We start from the raw sequence: 15441 nt of genomic DNA on the forward strand, positions 1-15441 counted from the left end.
TTCTGCTTCACCTTTGAAAACCATTTATTAAAGCTTTTCAATTAAAAACATTTGGCAGGACAGGAAGTCAGAGAAGGAGGACAGGGGCTGCGGTCAAATCGTCAAAAAATTTGGTCCTAACTCTTATTCCACCTTTTCCTAACGCCTTTTCTTGACCTTGGGGGCTTCTCCGCTGGAGAAACTACAATAATGGACTACAAAAAGTGCATCATCCACTTCTCCCATGTTGTTGGCTTTATAAACAGCTGGTTCACTGACTGGCTTCAGTTCCATCAGCTCCTCCTTCCTGTTTGACCGTTTGCTTTATTTACATTACATTTGTGGTTTTAGTTTAGTTTCTGTCAAACATGTGTTACATGATTGAAATAAATAAACATAAATACCATTACATTATCACTGTCCACACACATTTATCAACACAATTCCAATTACTATATGTCTGCATGAAAGTAATTTTTAAATATTCAAATAGGCATATTGTTTGTTTTCATGAATGACCAAGGTGTGCGGCATTTTAAATGTTGCTCTTGCAAAGAATTGGGGGTCGGCGTAATCTCCTCTCGTTTCGTATAGGAAGGTCCGTTGCATCCTATTCTAAAGGAGATCTGAAAGGAAGCATTGGAGCTCCTTTCCTTTGCATTTAGAGAATTTGAATGTCTCTTATCATGGCGGCCACTTATTTACTTCTGGGTCATTTCTTCAGTGAGGATCTTTCCTGAACAAAAAAAGACTATTTGACCGCAGCCAGGAAGAAGGACAAGAAGGAGGACAGGAAGTCAGAGAAGAAGCAGCACAGGAAGTGAATTCAGTTTAAAAAGCTGGCACTTCAAACTCTAAACAGATTTTGGCACAAAGACATTGAAACAAAATACCAAAGTTAAATAATATTCAACCTGAATACAGAACCAGAAGTGAACTCTTATTATGTCCTTAATGTCACTCTTATTGTGAAAATCCTCCCTCACAATTAAGAAGAAGCTCAGTGAATCTGCTGAAAGAGGAACTCAAATCAGAGGTCACATGATCACAGAATTTGAATAAATAAGGAACATGAAACTAAATTGTGTCAAAATTAAAACTATTTCAGCAGATTAACGAGTCCAGGACCAGGACTTCCTCCTGAGGCTCTGCTGTTTGACTTTTCTTTAGTTACCGGTATGTAAAGAAAATAAGAATGTTTTCTCAACACACATTTAAGTTATTATTAAATAAAAATTATTGGGAAAAATCTGAGTATGAAATCAGACTTCAATGTCCAATAAAATAAAAGCAAATCTTACGGCCGTGCTGGAGAAGTACCTTGCTAAGTTAGCTAGCTAGATAGCAAGCCAAGCTAACAGCTGTGTTGGAGACGCAAGTTAGCTAGCTAGCTAGCAAGCCTAGCTAACGACCGTGTTGGAGACGTACCTCACTGAAACTAATAAAGATCTTTTAAAGACTCAAATAGCAAACGTGAATTTCAAACATTATTTGACACTCCGTTCACTCCCGGGCACATTTCTTCTGAAATAAGGTAACAGCGGTGGACACTGGGCTAATTATCTGCAAACAGAAGCCTTGGTGCTTCAGACTCGACACAACATATTTGATGAAAAAATCCTTTTCATCTAAACATATTAAAGCAGACAGATTCATAAATCTGTTTTTACTGAAGAGATTAAAATATTAAAGAGTAACTAAACCAGTTTATTCAACTACAACAAAAGTATCTGTGCATTTGTTGCGTTGATGGATTCATGTTTGAATCCTACATGTTGTCTTAGAAACACGTCTACCAACTTTGAATTTTTACTGTGAAATATAATTTAGCTGTGGAGTGTGAGGAGCAGCTGTTACACTTCCAGTTAGCCTGTGAATCACTTACCGGTATTCTAATTGATAATGCTAATTGCTAGCATACACATAGCAGCCTAGCATGTAAACTCAAATTCTCTAACGTTTATAAGAGTTTATTGGTGTTTTGTCACTATAAAAGATCTTTAAACCACTGAGCTAACCATAGTCATAACAATAGCTAGCTTGTTATCGATTAGCATAAGCTAATGTAAAAGTCCATCATGAATGGTGAGTTAAAACCAGTCCAGTTCCATGTTAAAGTAATGTAGTCCCACAGTTCATGTGCTGCTTTTATGTTCTGAAACTGTAGCATGGAGTTAGCATGCTGGCTAAGTAGCATGCTAACTAGCCAGCCGCTAAATGAGTCAAACAGAACAACTTCACCCTTCCTCCTCTCTCTGGTCCCAGATCAGTAAAGCTGCAGTAAAAACAACTCTAATTCAGGTTTGATTAAGTTCTGATGGTTTAGTTTCACAGTAAAGACCTGAGACTGAAACGGGACTGGTTCTAGACCAGGATCCAATGATGGACATGGCTCTACAGCTGCACGTGTTTACAGGACATGTTTTTTTAGGTTTAGTTACTCTTCAAAACTCTCCGGTCCGTTCACCATCAGGACGTGATGAAGGTCACATGAGCCAGTTGTTTACAGAGTTACTGTCCGAGTCCGGCTCTGTGGACCGTGTACATGTACCGCGGCTGCTGCCGAAACGTGACTGGACTAAATGTCTTCTTCTCTCAGAGTTCAGTGTTTGGTCCTCGTCCACTGCTCCTCCCCTCACACTCTTTGTGGAAGTCACAGCCATCCAGCAGGTGGCGGTACGTGGCCCGGACGTCGCGGTACAGCGGCGCGTCCTCCGTCTCCAGCCCTGGGAATCGAACTGGAGACTCGTTGATGAGCATCTGCAGCCGCGGGCCTCGCTGGCAGTCGTACAGGACGAAGAGGAGGTTGGCAGCATACGGGACGATGAGACTGGACCGGAAACGTCGACCTGAGGGCCACCACCGGGGAGAAACACACAGGAAGTACGTCACTGGAGGCCAAACAGGAAGTATGTCACTGGAGGCCAAACAGGAAGTACTTAACTGGAGATCACAGAAGTTTAAAATGATAAGATTAAATCAGTGTCAGTGGCAACATTTCCTCTTATAACTTTATTATAATCGTCATTAAATATGCTATGAGGCGCCATGATGGGTTCAGTTCTGTTCAAGGACACTTGGGAATGAGGAGCTGGAAATCGAACTGCCAACCTTGTGGTTAAAGGACCCACTGTAGCACCGAGACACACTTCTTACCGTGTTGCGTGTGGTAGTTGGAGGCAGTGGGCGGAGTCTGATCCTTGTAGAGTCCAAGCAGGGAGAGGAGCGGGAGGAGCGTCTCGGCGTGACCCACCAGGATGGAGGCCGGCTCAGGTGACGTGTCCGTGGACCTGGAGGACGCCAGCAGTCACTGGTTATCAATAAAGTTCATTCAAAACACATTTATCTCAGATAAGATGTAAAATAATTATGGAACACAACCATTAGTCATCATTAGTTTAGTTTATATAGATAAAACTACAGGTCGCCTACAGATCCAACAGGAAGTCACTTTCTGTGACTTCCTGCTGGAAACCTGACTGCAAGTTTTAGTCCAAGCCGCCTGCTACTGTAACATGATCTGGTCACCTGTCCAGGTTTGTTGCTTTACTAATGTTTGAAACTAAACCTTTGACCGACACTGGTTATTGATCGGTGATCACCAAACGGGTTTATGAGCTCGCTGGTGTGACGTTTGATAAATGACACTTCCTGTGATGTCACCGACCTGCGAGGACGTCCAGCTTTGTCCAGTGTCCTGAAGACATGATGAAACAGGGGACAGCTGGACAGACTGCTGATCGTGTGACCGTGGGAACGTTTCCAGTAATGTTTCAGGTCCGACTTGTACTCCAAAACCTGCACACATCACACACACACACTAATCAATACCTTTAACACAATCGCTCACACACATCAATACCTTTATCACAATCACTCACACTGTCGAGTTATCCAATGTTAAATAACAGGTACGATCGGGGCATATTTTGGACTCTCCTTTCCGTGATTACGGCGCAATCTTTGGTGTAAAAAAATGAATGCATCACTCAGGAGGGTCTGCTGTGGCAAGCACGAGGCCTAGTGGGAAAGGTCGGTATAACCAGTTCGGTCTGATATTTGGCTTAGTATCAGACCAGTTTGAAAATGTTTAAAGGTCCCATATTATGAAAAACACGTTTTCTCTGGTCTCTACACCTATAAACTGGTCCTCCCCGAGTCTGTCAACTCCCAGAATGAGGAAAACAAGCGACTCCTGCATGGTCTCTGCAGCCCCCCCACTGGTACAACGGTGCTCCTACGGGCTGTTCAGATTCAGATTCAGATTCATTTGCATAGGCTAGTCATTTGCATAGGCTGAACTCCTCTGCGCGATGATATCGGGGGGGGGGAGTGCAGCCCGACTTACAGGTCATGGTGCTGGTGCTCCATGAATAAATCCCGGTGTGGGTGAAACTGGAGACAATCCTCCCTCTGTCTCAGCGCTCTGGTGCGTCTTCACCGCTGCCTCCGGTCGGAACCCGGGGGTCCAGGTGTCCGACAGAGCGCCGTGCACGACAGTCCGGGTCTGGTCTCTTGCGTTTCATTTTTAATGACAATGCGCCGGCTACGGTCCGTGTTAGCTTCTATGTGTGTGCTAACCACTTAACATCAGACTGCTTCAGTAACGAGGGTCAGTACAAAGCTGGCTTTGCCTCGACACTGACCCTCATTAAGGGATCTGTCCCAACCATACGGGACCAGCAACTTCACCTGGGTCACATAAGCGAGCCATAGCGATACATCCACGTAAACATTGGCGCATGCTGCCGCTAGCAGAAGCAGCATGGTCTCCTTCTCTCTCTAAGTAGGCGATGACAGACGGAGCTCATTAGCATTTAAAGGTGCAGAGCAACTTTTAGACAGCTGAAATTCAGGACCATGGATGGGTTTGGAGAAATGCATATCAAATACAGTGTTGTTGGAGCTCTGACTGTGTGAAATTGATGAAAAACAGTATAATATGGGACCTTTAAACCAGCGAAAGCCTATCACTGACACACTAATCAATACCCTGCTGATTGGGAGAGCAGGGAGGTCGTACCTTGGCGGCGTCCTCGTCGAATAGGAAGCACCACGGTGAGTGTACAGACTTGATGGAGAGTTCGTAGGAGCACAAGAAGAACGCTGCTTCCAGCAGATCTATGGAGACATGGAGGGACAAAATTCATCTGGAGAAACCCAGCAGCTCTGCTCTGGAGGCACCGACTATGCTTTTATTTTGAAAGGACGAACGTGGGAGGAGGAACTGTGTGGTTCTGACCTGGGGTGAGGCGCTCCTGTGGAAGACCCAGTCTCTCAGCGACCCTCCTCCTCACGGCCTCCATCTCCTCGCCGTGTTTGAACTTCTCCACCTCCAGCAGCGCTGTGCGGTTCTTCTCCACGCCCTCAACGTAACCACGGCAACGCTCAAAGAAACGCATCAGCTCGTCGTCCAGCTGGGAGATGAAGTCTCCGTCTGCAGACCAGAGATTTTACTTTACCCGTGTGTCTCTACCAGAACCAACCATGCCCCTCTACTAGACCCACCCGTGCCCCCCTACTAGACCCACCCGTACCCCTCTACTAGACCAACCTGTGCCCCTCTACTAGACCCACCCGTGCCCCCCTACCAGACCCGCCCGTGCCCCTCTACTAGACCCACCCATCCCCCTCTACCAGACACACCTGTGCCCCCCCAGGTCTCCTTCAGGCCGTCCTGAAAGGCCTCCAGACTGCTGACGCAGCGGTGCTTGGAGCTGCTCCTCAGACTGATCCTCCTCATGTTCTCCTCTGACAGGAGAGACGGGAATAAGACAGACAGACGCCTCGCCAGCTGACGTAGGTCGTCCCTGCCCTTCATCACCAGCTGACCTGAGGAGGAGGAGGTGGGAGAGGTAGTAGGAGGACAAGGAGGAGGGGAAGGAGGAGGGGGAGGAGGAGGAAGCAGGAGGAAGGAGGAGCAGGAAGGACTATTCACTACAAACACTAAAACAAAGTGAAACAAGTATTTTATTAAATACTAATGTCACAGCTGCTTTACGAATATATTATAGTGATACTAAAGTATATATACATATATAATATATATGGCATATGTGTGTGTAATATTTGAATACTTAATATCTCACCGTCCATGTCCTCGGTGTACCACATCTCCCATCGCGTCCGGAGGTCCTGCAGCCAGACCCCGGAGGTTCCGGATCCCCCGGAAGATCCGGACCCCCCGGACCGGGTCGCTTCTCTCCGGACCAGCTCGCTGAGTTTCTGGATTCTGCGGATATTCTTGACGGTCGGGTACCGGCTGCCGTGCCGGATCACCGCGGTGAGGTGGACCGGGGAGCAGCGCTCGGTGGGCGGAGGTCTCAACACGGACCGGTTCACGGAGAAGACGTCCCTCAGCAGGTGCGGGTTCACCTCCTCGTACCGGGTCTTGGTACCGAAGTAAGCGGCGATGTGCGGGACGTCTGACACCGCCACAGAGGAGCCGGACTGGCGGGTCAAGATCAGGCTCAGAGCCACCAGCAGACCGGAGAACATGTCGGCGGGTCTTCACACCGCCGCCTCTATTGATGTTCCGGGTTCCTCTGAGCTTTGACCTCTCTGTCGTTCAACAAAAACCTTCCCGGAGTTTAAAAAAAGACTCGTTTAACTAAAACTACAACTACTAGTAAATACGAATACAAATACACAGAGAGGGTTCTAGTACTGTGTATGAGACCCTTTTAAATAATCAGATTGACTTAATTTAGCTTAAAACACCGGAAACACAGTTGTGTCAAGTGTGCTAAATTAACTACTTCCGTTTTATATAATCTAAAATAAAAGATAGTAAAAAAAACTCCCGGTCCTTATTTCCAAAATAAAAGCGTCATTGCCAAACGCAAAACAGTTATGTATATATTTACAAGATTTAAAAAAATAGAAAACTATCGACCATGACTCTGTTTTTATAAACTGATCTGACAGGAGAGGTTCTGGGTAGCAGAAATGCGAAGCTGTGTTTTATAACCTCAACAACATTAATGCGCTGAGCAATGCCATTGTAACATACATTTTCACAATTTTATGTGACAAATAAATTGATTGCCTGTGCTCCATTCTTATTCTAACAGTAGTACTTTTATTTATACGTTAGCACTGGCTAACTATACAGAGTAGCATATCATCTAGCTTGTTAGCCTTAGCTAGCTTGTTCACATGGAACTAGTAGTGCATGTTTCAGCAACCAAGCTTGAGTCGTGACCACAAGATGGCGACAGCTTCAGGTCCTTTACTGAAGTAAAAGTAATAATACAACAAAGTAGCAATATTCCATCACAAGTAAAAGTCCTTAAATTCCTACTGAACTGAAAGTACAAAAGTGTGTACTGAAGTCAAAATGATCTGCAGTAAAAGTACACGGCAGCAGAAATAACCTACCTAGAAACAGCACAAAGAAGTCCAGTTAGTAACAACATTAATGGGATATGAAGGATCCAGTTGGCAAGGAGGAGTGAGGAGCTCAGGGAATCATCGGAAGTCCTCCAGCAGTCGAGCAGACTTAATGCTCTCCTCTTTGATATGGCTTATACTCAGGGCTGGCTCAGGTTTGCCTCGGACCGACCCCTAGTTCAGTGCGATTACTTTGTTAGGCATTGCCAGCTTCATCATCCTTTGCTTGTCAAAAGATAGTTTTTAAACGTTTAAAAAAGCTGCAAGTATTTTTACAAGTGAAAAAGTACGAAGTGATCAGTTTATCTAAATAACGACCATTTGGAAGTTTACCGTGAAGTTTTAACCCTAACCCTTTTTGGAGCAATGAGTTGCGTGGTATTGAAAAATAATCCTAAAGTAAATTATGAACTACCAAATTGACAAAGTGAGATAACTCGCCATTTAGCATCAGGGCTGTGGACTGAACTCCCCCATGTGTTGGAGGACCAAGAACACCGTGATGTGCTGGTCCTCAGGAGTCCCCCCCGCCAGTTGGGGGGATGGGAACCAACCGTTGTTTGTGCACCCTACAACCCAAACAAAGGCTTGGTACCACCTCTTTAGATGCCCTGTTGGATATGTGGTCCCAGCCCTGATTGACCCTGGCCCTGTTTATCACTGGTCCTGGTCCTGTTTTGACCCTTGTTCTGTTTGACCATGGTCCTAGCCCTGTTTGATCCTGGTGTCGGCCCTGTTTGACCCTGGTCCTGGCCCTTTTTAACCCTGGTCCTGGCCCTATTTTTCTCTGGTCCTGTTTGACCATGGTCCTGGCCCTATCTGCCCTGGTCCTGGTCCTGTTTGACCCTGTTCCTGGCCCTGTATGACTATGGTCCTGGCCCTGTTTGATCCTGGTCCTGGACCTGTTTTTCCCTGGTTCTGTTTTACCCTGGTCCTAGCCCTGTTTGACCCTGGTCCTAGCCCTGTTTGACCCTGGTGCCGGCCCTGTTTGACCCTGGTGCCAGCCCTGTTTGACCCTGGTCCTAGCCCTGTTTGACCCTGGTCCTAGCCCTGTTTGACCCTGGTGCTGGCCCTGTTTGACCCTGGTGCCAGCCCTGTTTGACCCTGGTCCTAGCCCTGTTTGACCCTAGTCCTAGCCCTGTTTGACCCTGGTGCCGGCCCTGTTTGACCCTGGTCCTAGCCCTGTTTTACCCTGGTGCTGGCCCTGTTTGACCCTGATCCTGGCCCTGTTTGACCCTGGCCACATCTGATCCTGGCCCTGTTTGACCCTGGTCTTGGCCCTGTTTGACCTTAGTGCCTGCCGTGTAGGACCATGGCCCTGTCTTACCCTGGTCTCGACCCTGTTTGACCATGGTCCTGGACATATTTGACCCTGGTGCCGGCCCTGTTTGACCTGTCCTAGCCCTGTTTGATCCCGGTGCAGGCCCTGTTTGACCCTGGTGCTGACCCTGTTTGATCCTGGTCCTGGCCCTTTTTGACCCTGGTCCTGACCCTGTTTGATCCTGGTCCTGTTTGACCCTGGTCCTGGACCTGTCTGACCGTGGCCCAGGACCTGTCTGAACCTGGTCCTGGTCCTGTCTGAACCTGGTCCTGGGTTAGGGTTAGTATGTGACTCTGCTGTGAGTGAACGCCTCTCAGACATATTTAAACCTACATAAATCCTGCTGCTAGACCTGTCTGTCTGGTTCCATCTGACACCTGAGGCAGACCAGCCTCCCTCGGACGGGGTGTCGGGTGCAGTGAAAGAAGCACTTCCTGTCCCGGCTGCACATGTTGTTTTTGTGATAGAGGAGGGGGGATACGAGAGGATCAGGGTCTGCCGGTGAGAGTTCACCAGAGAGGCCGGTTAATGATTGAGGGTCAGCTGGTCACTTATTGACCGAAGAAGCTTTTTAAGAACCGGACTCTGGTGGGTTTGATTCAGAGCCGGACTCTGCTGAATTCAGAGCCAGAGAGGGAAGAGGATGTTTTTACTGACTCCATGTTTACGTCTTAAACTTTTTTCTTGTTCTCGGCTCGGCTGCTCAGCTCCACCCGACCGGTCTCCTCCTTCTGGCGGAGGAGGAGCGAGTCCCGAGTCCACCTGGAGATCCGACATGAATGAGTCCGCCTGCAGGGAGCTCTGAGACAGATCCTCCACACTTTAAAATACTCTGTTTCTTTGAATAGACATCACTTTGTTTCCTGTGGAGACAAAGAGAGGATTGTTTTCTGGCACCAGACCCCCCTCGGGGAGCAGGACTCCTGAGACCGGCTTGGGGTTGTGTGGTACAGCCAGCAGCTCCAGCGATGGTGGACGGGAAGCGTCGGAGGGGCGCGGCAGTGGTGCCTCCAGATGGAGGGTGGGGCTGGGTGATTGTCGGCTGCTGCTTCATGGTGACGGTCTGCACGCGAGCCGTAACCAGGTACCTGTCTCACTCTCATTCTGTTCTCATAAAGTGAATGTTTCTGCAGACAGACGTGTTTCAGCAGAAACATGATCCTCACTGAGTCTGGAAGACATTCCTCTATAATTAAAAACACAGTGGCTCCGCTCAGCTCAGCCGTGGTTCAACCAGACTGAAGGATATGAAGACAACCGTTAATATGAAGAGAAGAAGAACTGGAAGCTTAGATTTAAACCGGGACAACTTCCTGTTTCACAATAAAACCGCCAGCAACATTTCATTCAAACTCGTGAACGAAACTGTTTTCATCTCTGTCAGAATTAGTAATTGAAGACCAATGCTTATTATTGAAGGAGAGAAGAAGTAGATCAATATAACAGCTGATAGTTTAAATGTCCAACATCGTCTCCAGTGACAGAAGACGTCTATGAATAGTTTCACTAGTTTGTTTCCAGCTTGCCTGACTAATGATGCTGTCAACACACACACACACACACACACACACACACACACACACACACACAGACAGACAGACAGACAGACAGACAGACAGACAGACAGGTTGTATTACTGCTGATGGTCAACAAAACATTTAAACATTCTTGACCGATATCAGTAAAAAGTAAAACTCTAGTTCTTCGATCATTTGTTTTGACAGTAAACTGAATAAAAATAATCAACAATGATGATTCACATCAAAATGTTCCTGAGTGTTTCCACACAGAATAACAAAGATAAACTTTGTCATTTTAGAGGGAAATGTTCATTCATTGCATGGTGGAGAAAATTAGTTAGCGGTGTTGCCTGAAACAAAGTTTACTGGAAGAAAATGACTGAGACAACAAACTGATTGACCTCTGTGTGTGTGTGTGTGTGTGTGTGTGTGTGTGTGTGTGTGTGTGTGTGTGTGTGTGTGTGTGTGACCCTCTAAATGCAGCTCTGCAGGTCTAAAAGACTCTGAAGGTCCCTGGGACTCTGAAGGTCTCTGGGACCGGGACACCTGAGCAAACAGTAGCTTGTCAGCTGGAGGAACACATGTTTGAGTCTCACAGAGACGATTAAAGAGAAACTAAACCTCCCAGAGGATCTGGGATTCTAGTCTTGGTGGATTCAAGATTCAGGTCCAAACCTCCACGTCTAAGTGTTTGAATGGACTCTACATGTTGTGTTATAAATTTACATAGTGACGCCCCCTACTAGTGGAAACCTGCTACTGACATTCAACTAGCTGTTAGCTGATCTGAAGGCAGGTTTAAGATGCGTCCCAGTCCAGCATCCGTCATCCAGCGGTCTGAATGTGTCCCAGGAGGACAGAGGTTGTCTGTCAATGTTTCCCTCGATGTTCCCAGTTAATTTACCAGTGACACCAGTTTGGTTAGTGTGCTCAGAGGTCCAGTTACATAAGAGATAACAGACCTGAACCTGTTGCGTAAGGGTCCCCTCACACCTGAGATCTTGTTGTACTACTAATCACTAACTGATGGATGTCACTTCCTGTCTGCAGGTGCATCTCCATCTTCTTCGTGGAGTTTCAGGCTCAATTTGGAGCCGACTACGCGGCGACCGCCTGGATCCACAGCCTGGTGGACTGCACCACCATGCTCTGTGGTGAGTACTGGGAACACTGGTCCACATGGAGCTGGCAGACCTGACTCATGTCTGTCCCTGTTTGTGTGTGTAGCTCCGGTTGGCAGCCTGGTGGGAAACCGCTGGTCCTGCCGGGTTGCTGTGATGCTCGGTGGACTCCTGTCCTCCTTTGGACTCCTCCTCAGCTCCTTCACCTCCAGCCTGGAGGTCCTCTATGTCACCATGGGGGTCCTGACAGGTGGACTTACAAAGACCCTGTCCCCACTTTGTCCTCACAATCCAAAGTGTCCTCACTGTCCCAACGTTTCCTCACAATTCAACGTGTCCTCACTGTCCAGGTCTGGGATTCGCCCTCTGCTACACGCCGGCCATCGCCATGGTCGGCTGCTACTTCCACCAACGGAAGGCGTTGGCGTACGGCATCGCCATGTCGGGCAGCGGTATTGGGACCCTGGTGCTTGCGCCGGCGGTGCAGCTGCTAATCGAGCTGTACTCGTGGCGGGGGGCGCTGCTTGTCCTCAGCGCCTTCGTCGCAAACCTCTGCGTCTGCGGTGCCCTGCTCCGGCCAATCAGGCCGTGGGAGGTCGAGGAGGAGGCGGAGGAGGAACTCGGTGAGGAGATGCTCCGTACGTGTCTCTGTGAGTCCTATGTTTGTGAACCTGTCTGTCTCCAGATTCAGGAAACGCAGAGCTCGCTGGGAAACCCCCCAAAGGACCAGACAATGGCACATCGCCGCCGCCGGGAGATCCCGCCCCTCAGTGCTTTAGCTTCTGTTTCCTGTCCAGTAAAGAGTACCGCTTCCTGCTGCTGCCGGACTTCCTGGGTCTGTCTGTGTCCTTCCTGTTCCTGGCCAGCGGCTGCAGCCTCCCCTTCGTCTACCTAGTGCCATACGCACTGCACACCGGTGTCCACCCCCATCAGGCCGCCTTCCTCATGTCCATCCTCGGCATCCTCGACATTGTAGGCAACATCACCTTCGGCTGGCTGACGGACCGGAGGTAGGAAGGACCGGGGGATGGACGGAGGGACCTTATATGAAATTAATTAATCATAATTTACATTAGATCAATAACCTGAATGAAACCGAGTATTTGTAGATATTTGCATGTTGGAGCTGATTGTAGATCAGCTGACTGTAGATCAGCTGGTAACAAGGTCCCGCGTCTCAGGTGTCTGAAGCCATACCGGATGGTGTGCTACATCCTGGCGGTGGCGTTGGAGGGCCTCAGCTGCCTCTTTGTGCCGCTGCTCCACTCCTTCCCATTGCTGGTGCCGTTCGCTGTCGTCTACGGTTACTTCGATGGCGCGTACGTGGCGCTAATCCCCGTGGTCACGTGGGACGTGGTGGGGGCGCCGTACCTGTCCTCAGCACTGGGTGTGGTCTACTTCCTCCACGCCATCCCCTACCTCATCAGCCCGCCGGTCGGAGGTGAGGAGCCGACGCCTCACCACCGTTATGAGCTTCATGTTTCCTGTTGAGCTGCTGTCATCACAGTCAGTTAGAATGCGGATCAATAATAGAACTCACTGATCGTCTTCTTTGCTTGCTGTAGGTTGGCTCGTCGATGTCACAGGAAGTTACACCGCCACCTTTTTCCTCAGTGGCACTGCCCTGTTGGTCAGTTCCATCGTCCTCTGCACCATCACCTGGATCCGCCGCTGCCACCGCCGCAACATGCTGCTAACCGCCAACGCGCAGTAGCCCCTCCCCCTCCACCAGTCTGACGAATCAGACCACGGTATTGCCGTCGGCGAGGAGGTGGTCAGCTTTCCAAAGCCAGTCACAAGGGCTGTGATTGGTCGATGGCTGAAGGCCAGAATCAACACTGTAACAAACTTCATGTTTTAAAAAACGCCAACTTCCTGTCTGGAAAAAGTGCCTTTCATTTTTTGTTTTACGCCACAGTCACATGACATTGATGGACATGCGGACAAATGGTTATAAAGAGAAGCATGATGTCGACGCTAGCAGACAAGCAAATAGGAAACAGGAAGTAACAACACAAATAAAACACAAATATGAACTTGAATACATTTAAGTCGGGAAGCTGAAAGACTCGCAGACTGGTCAAGCTGCAGTATGAATGAATGGACGGAAGCTGCACCAGACACCAAACTTTAGTGAGATGTGATTGTTGGAAGCAGTTTTATTCAGGGAAACAAACAATAATAATAAATATATAGGCAACAATAAATATAAAAAACTGTGACGTAGTGAAATAGAGCTGAAACGGTTCATTGGAAGAAAATGAATCACTGATTGTTTCCATGTTTGATTGAGTGTTCGGTCCAAGTTCATGTTCCAGCGACAGGAAAACAGGAAACAGTCAGAAGGATGTTTGGCCTCTAGGGGGCAGAAAGATTCATTAATTAGATTAATTATTTCAATTCTCTGACAAATATTTAAAATGCCCAAATATCAACACACATTTACTGTGTTGTAGCTTATTTAATGACTGAATTCTTTGAATTTCATTGTGTTGTTGGTTTCGTTGCAACCACAAGTGACCAGAGAGGGCGGAGCCAATTACAACCGAACACCGTTAAAACTATTTTAATGTTCCAACAAAATGTTCCAATTACCTTTGATGAAGTGAAAACAAAGACAACATCGTGGTAGTGACCTGTCAATCAGCAGGTAGCCCCGCCCCCTAAAGCATCCCCTGCTTTCTGGTCTGTTTGACTCTAAATGGACCATAGGGTACTAAATGAACATCATGCAGGATTCAAGAAGACTTGAAACTAGAGATTGAAGCCATAAACTTTTGCTTACATGTCTATTGAGATAATAAATCGAGAGAAGTAGGGTAATTTTCTCAGACTTCTATACAATGAGAGGAGTCGCCCCCTGGTGGCCAGCAGCTTTAAGGCACTTGAGCATCGGCTTCACTTTATAGAACCAGCTCCTGGAAACCCTTGAAAGCGTCATCGTAGGCAGCTGGAACTGGTTCAGGTTTCTGAAGACGTTTATTCAGGTCTAACTGACTCGTGGAAAGTTCACATAATTACGTCTGTTTGATGATATATGATTTTGATACTTTCTTTCTTGTGTCTAGATTTGGTAAATGAATAAACTAAAAAAATAAATAAATAATAAAAATCCCACAGTGAACTGGAGACAACAGAATTCTTCCCTGGGACATTGTTAATCATTTTCAACTGCAACTGAAACATTTGTTTCATTTTTAACTGAAGGAAAGACGACAAGCGTGACAGTAGGTTAGCCAATTAGATTAGCACATTTGACACTGAACTCTGGGTTGATGGACTTGTCTTTGTTTTTCTCAGGTTTAGTTTCAAACTGACAATCACACTATATGCTGGTGCAACTGGTCTGTCAGATCTGGTTTGTCTCTAATCTGACACATATAATTAAATTACTATTAATTAGTAGTAATATTGTGGTGACTTTGACGCCGTCACGTGGGTATTGTGATGCTTATGCCTGAGAGACTAAGGAGACAGTAGGACTTGGGACAGACCAGGACCATGAAGGGTCAGGATATGAACAGAGAAGTAGACCTGAGGATGACAATCAGCTGATCAATATCGTGACTGACAGGAAACCCTCCCAAAACATCTGGATACTGAACCAACACAACAGGGAAGTTAAAGTTAGTTTTACTATTCAAAATGTATTAAACATGTAAATGATATGAAGTAATCTGATGTCCTCTATACTTGATTTAAAGGGGATTTCTTTCATATTTCCAATCAGATTTCATATTAAATAGTGTTTGATAATACTTTCTTTGTATAACAACACCCCCCCCCCCCCCTCCCCGCTGTGGCACAGCAGCTCTTATTAACAAATGTTATGAACTTTTTATACTTAACGTTGCTAAGGAAACCGTTTTCATACCAGGGAATCGGGATACTTTCCTGGCTCTGGGGTACTTGTCTATTACCCTACTACCAACCCGGTGTACGCAGGTTCACTACAGACTGTCACATTGAACAACAACATGAGTTGCTCTTTTCCCGTTTTTTTTAGAATTCAGTGTTTTGTATTAAAATTGTTCAACATTTCAGATAAAAACGTAATTTTTTATTTGTATTTATTATTGTTCTATTGAGCAATAAAAAGAACATTCTG

The 15441-nt window shown here is 46.9% G+C and overlaps 2 protein-coding genes across 2 annotated transcripts; one reads left to right on the top strand and one right to left on the bottom strand.

Annotated features, from left to right (window-relative positions):
• Positions 1–6: 6 nt before the first annotated feature.
• minpp1b (multiple inositol-polyphosphate phosphatase 1b) lies at positions 7–6752 on the bottom strand. The gene is made up of 7 exons (XM_084002246.1): positions 6069–6752; positions 5626–5811; positions 5222–5416; positions 5003–5100; positions 3647–3777; positions 3136–3269; positions 7–2828 (listed from the first exon to the last, which is right to left on the bottom strand). The coding sequence occupies exons 1-7, from the start codon at positions 6475–6477 to the stop codon at positions 2575–2577; spliced, it is 1407 nt and encodes a 468-aa protein (XP_083858372.1). The 5' UTR covers positions 6478–6752; the 3' UTR covers positions 7–2574.
• A 2405-nt stretch (positions 6753–9157) lies between these two features.
• On the top strand, positions 9158–15267 carry slc16a12b (solute carrier family 16 member 12b). Its single transcript, XM_084002063.1, has 7 exons — positions 9158–9776; positions 11263–11366; positions 11440–11583; positions 11684–11956; positions 12019–12343; positions 12515–12774; positions 12899–15267. Exons 1-7 carry the CDS (start codon positions 9661–9663, stop codon positions 13045–13047), a joined length of 1371 nt encoding a protein of 456 aa, XP_083858189.1. The 5' UTR covers positions 9158–9660; the 3' UTR covers positions 13048–15267.
• The last annotated feature ends 174 nt before the right edge of the window (positions 15268–15441 follow it).

The sequence above is a fragment of the Eutrigla gurnardus genome, assembly GCF_963514095.1.
Source record: "Eutrigla gurnardus genome assembly, chromosome: 22".
Lineage (NCBI taxonomy): Eukaryota > Metazoa > Chordata > Actinopteri > Perciformes > Triglidae > Eutrigla > Eutrigla gurnardus.

Bases quoted from the DNA above. Each gene is read 5' to 3' on its own strand.
- minpp1b (XM_084002246.1), bottom strand. From the start codon at position 6,477: ATGTTCTCCGGTCTGCTGGTGGCTCTGAGCCTGATCTTGACCCGCCAG. The intron at 5,812-6,068 runs GTGAGATATTAA...CCTCCTCCTCAG, and splicing joins GTACACCGAGGACATGGACG to GTCAGCTGGTGATGAAGGGC. The intron at 3,778-5,002 runs GTACGACCTCCC...TGATGTGTGCAG, and splicing joins TCGACGAGGACGCCGCCAAG to GTTTTGGAGTACAAGTCGGA.
- slc16a12b (XM_084002063.1), top strand. From the start codon at position 9,661: ATGGTGGACGGGAAGCGTCGGAGGGGCGCGGCAGTGGTGCCTCCAGAT. The intron at 11,584-11,683 runs GTGGACTTACAA...CTCACTGTCCAG, and splicing joins CACCATGGGGGTCCTGACAG to GTCTGGGATTCGCCCTCTGC. The intron at 12,775-12,898 runs GTGAGGAGCCGA...TGCTTGCTGTAG, and splicing joins CATCAGCCCGCCGGTCGGAG to GTTGGCTCGTCGATGTCACA.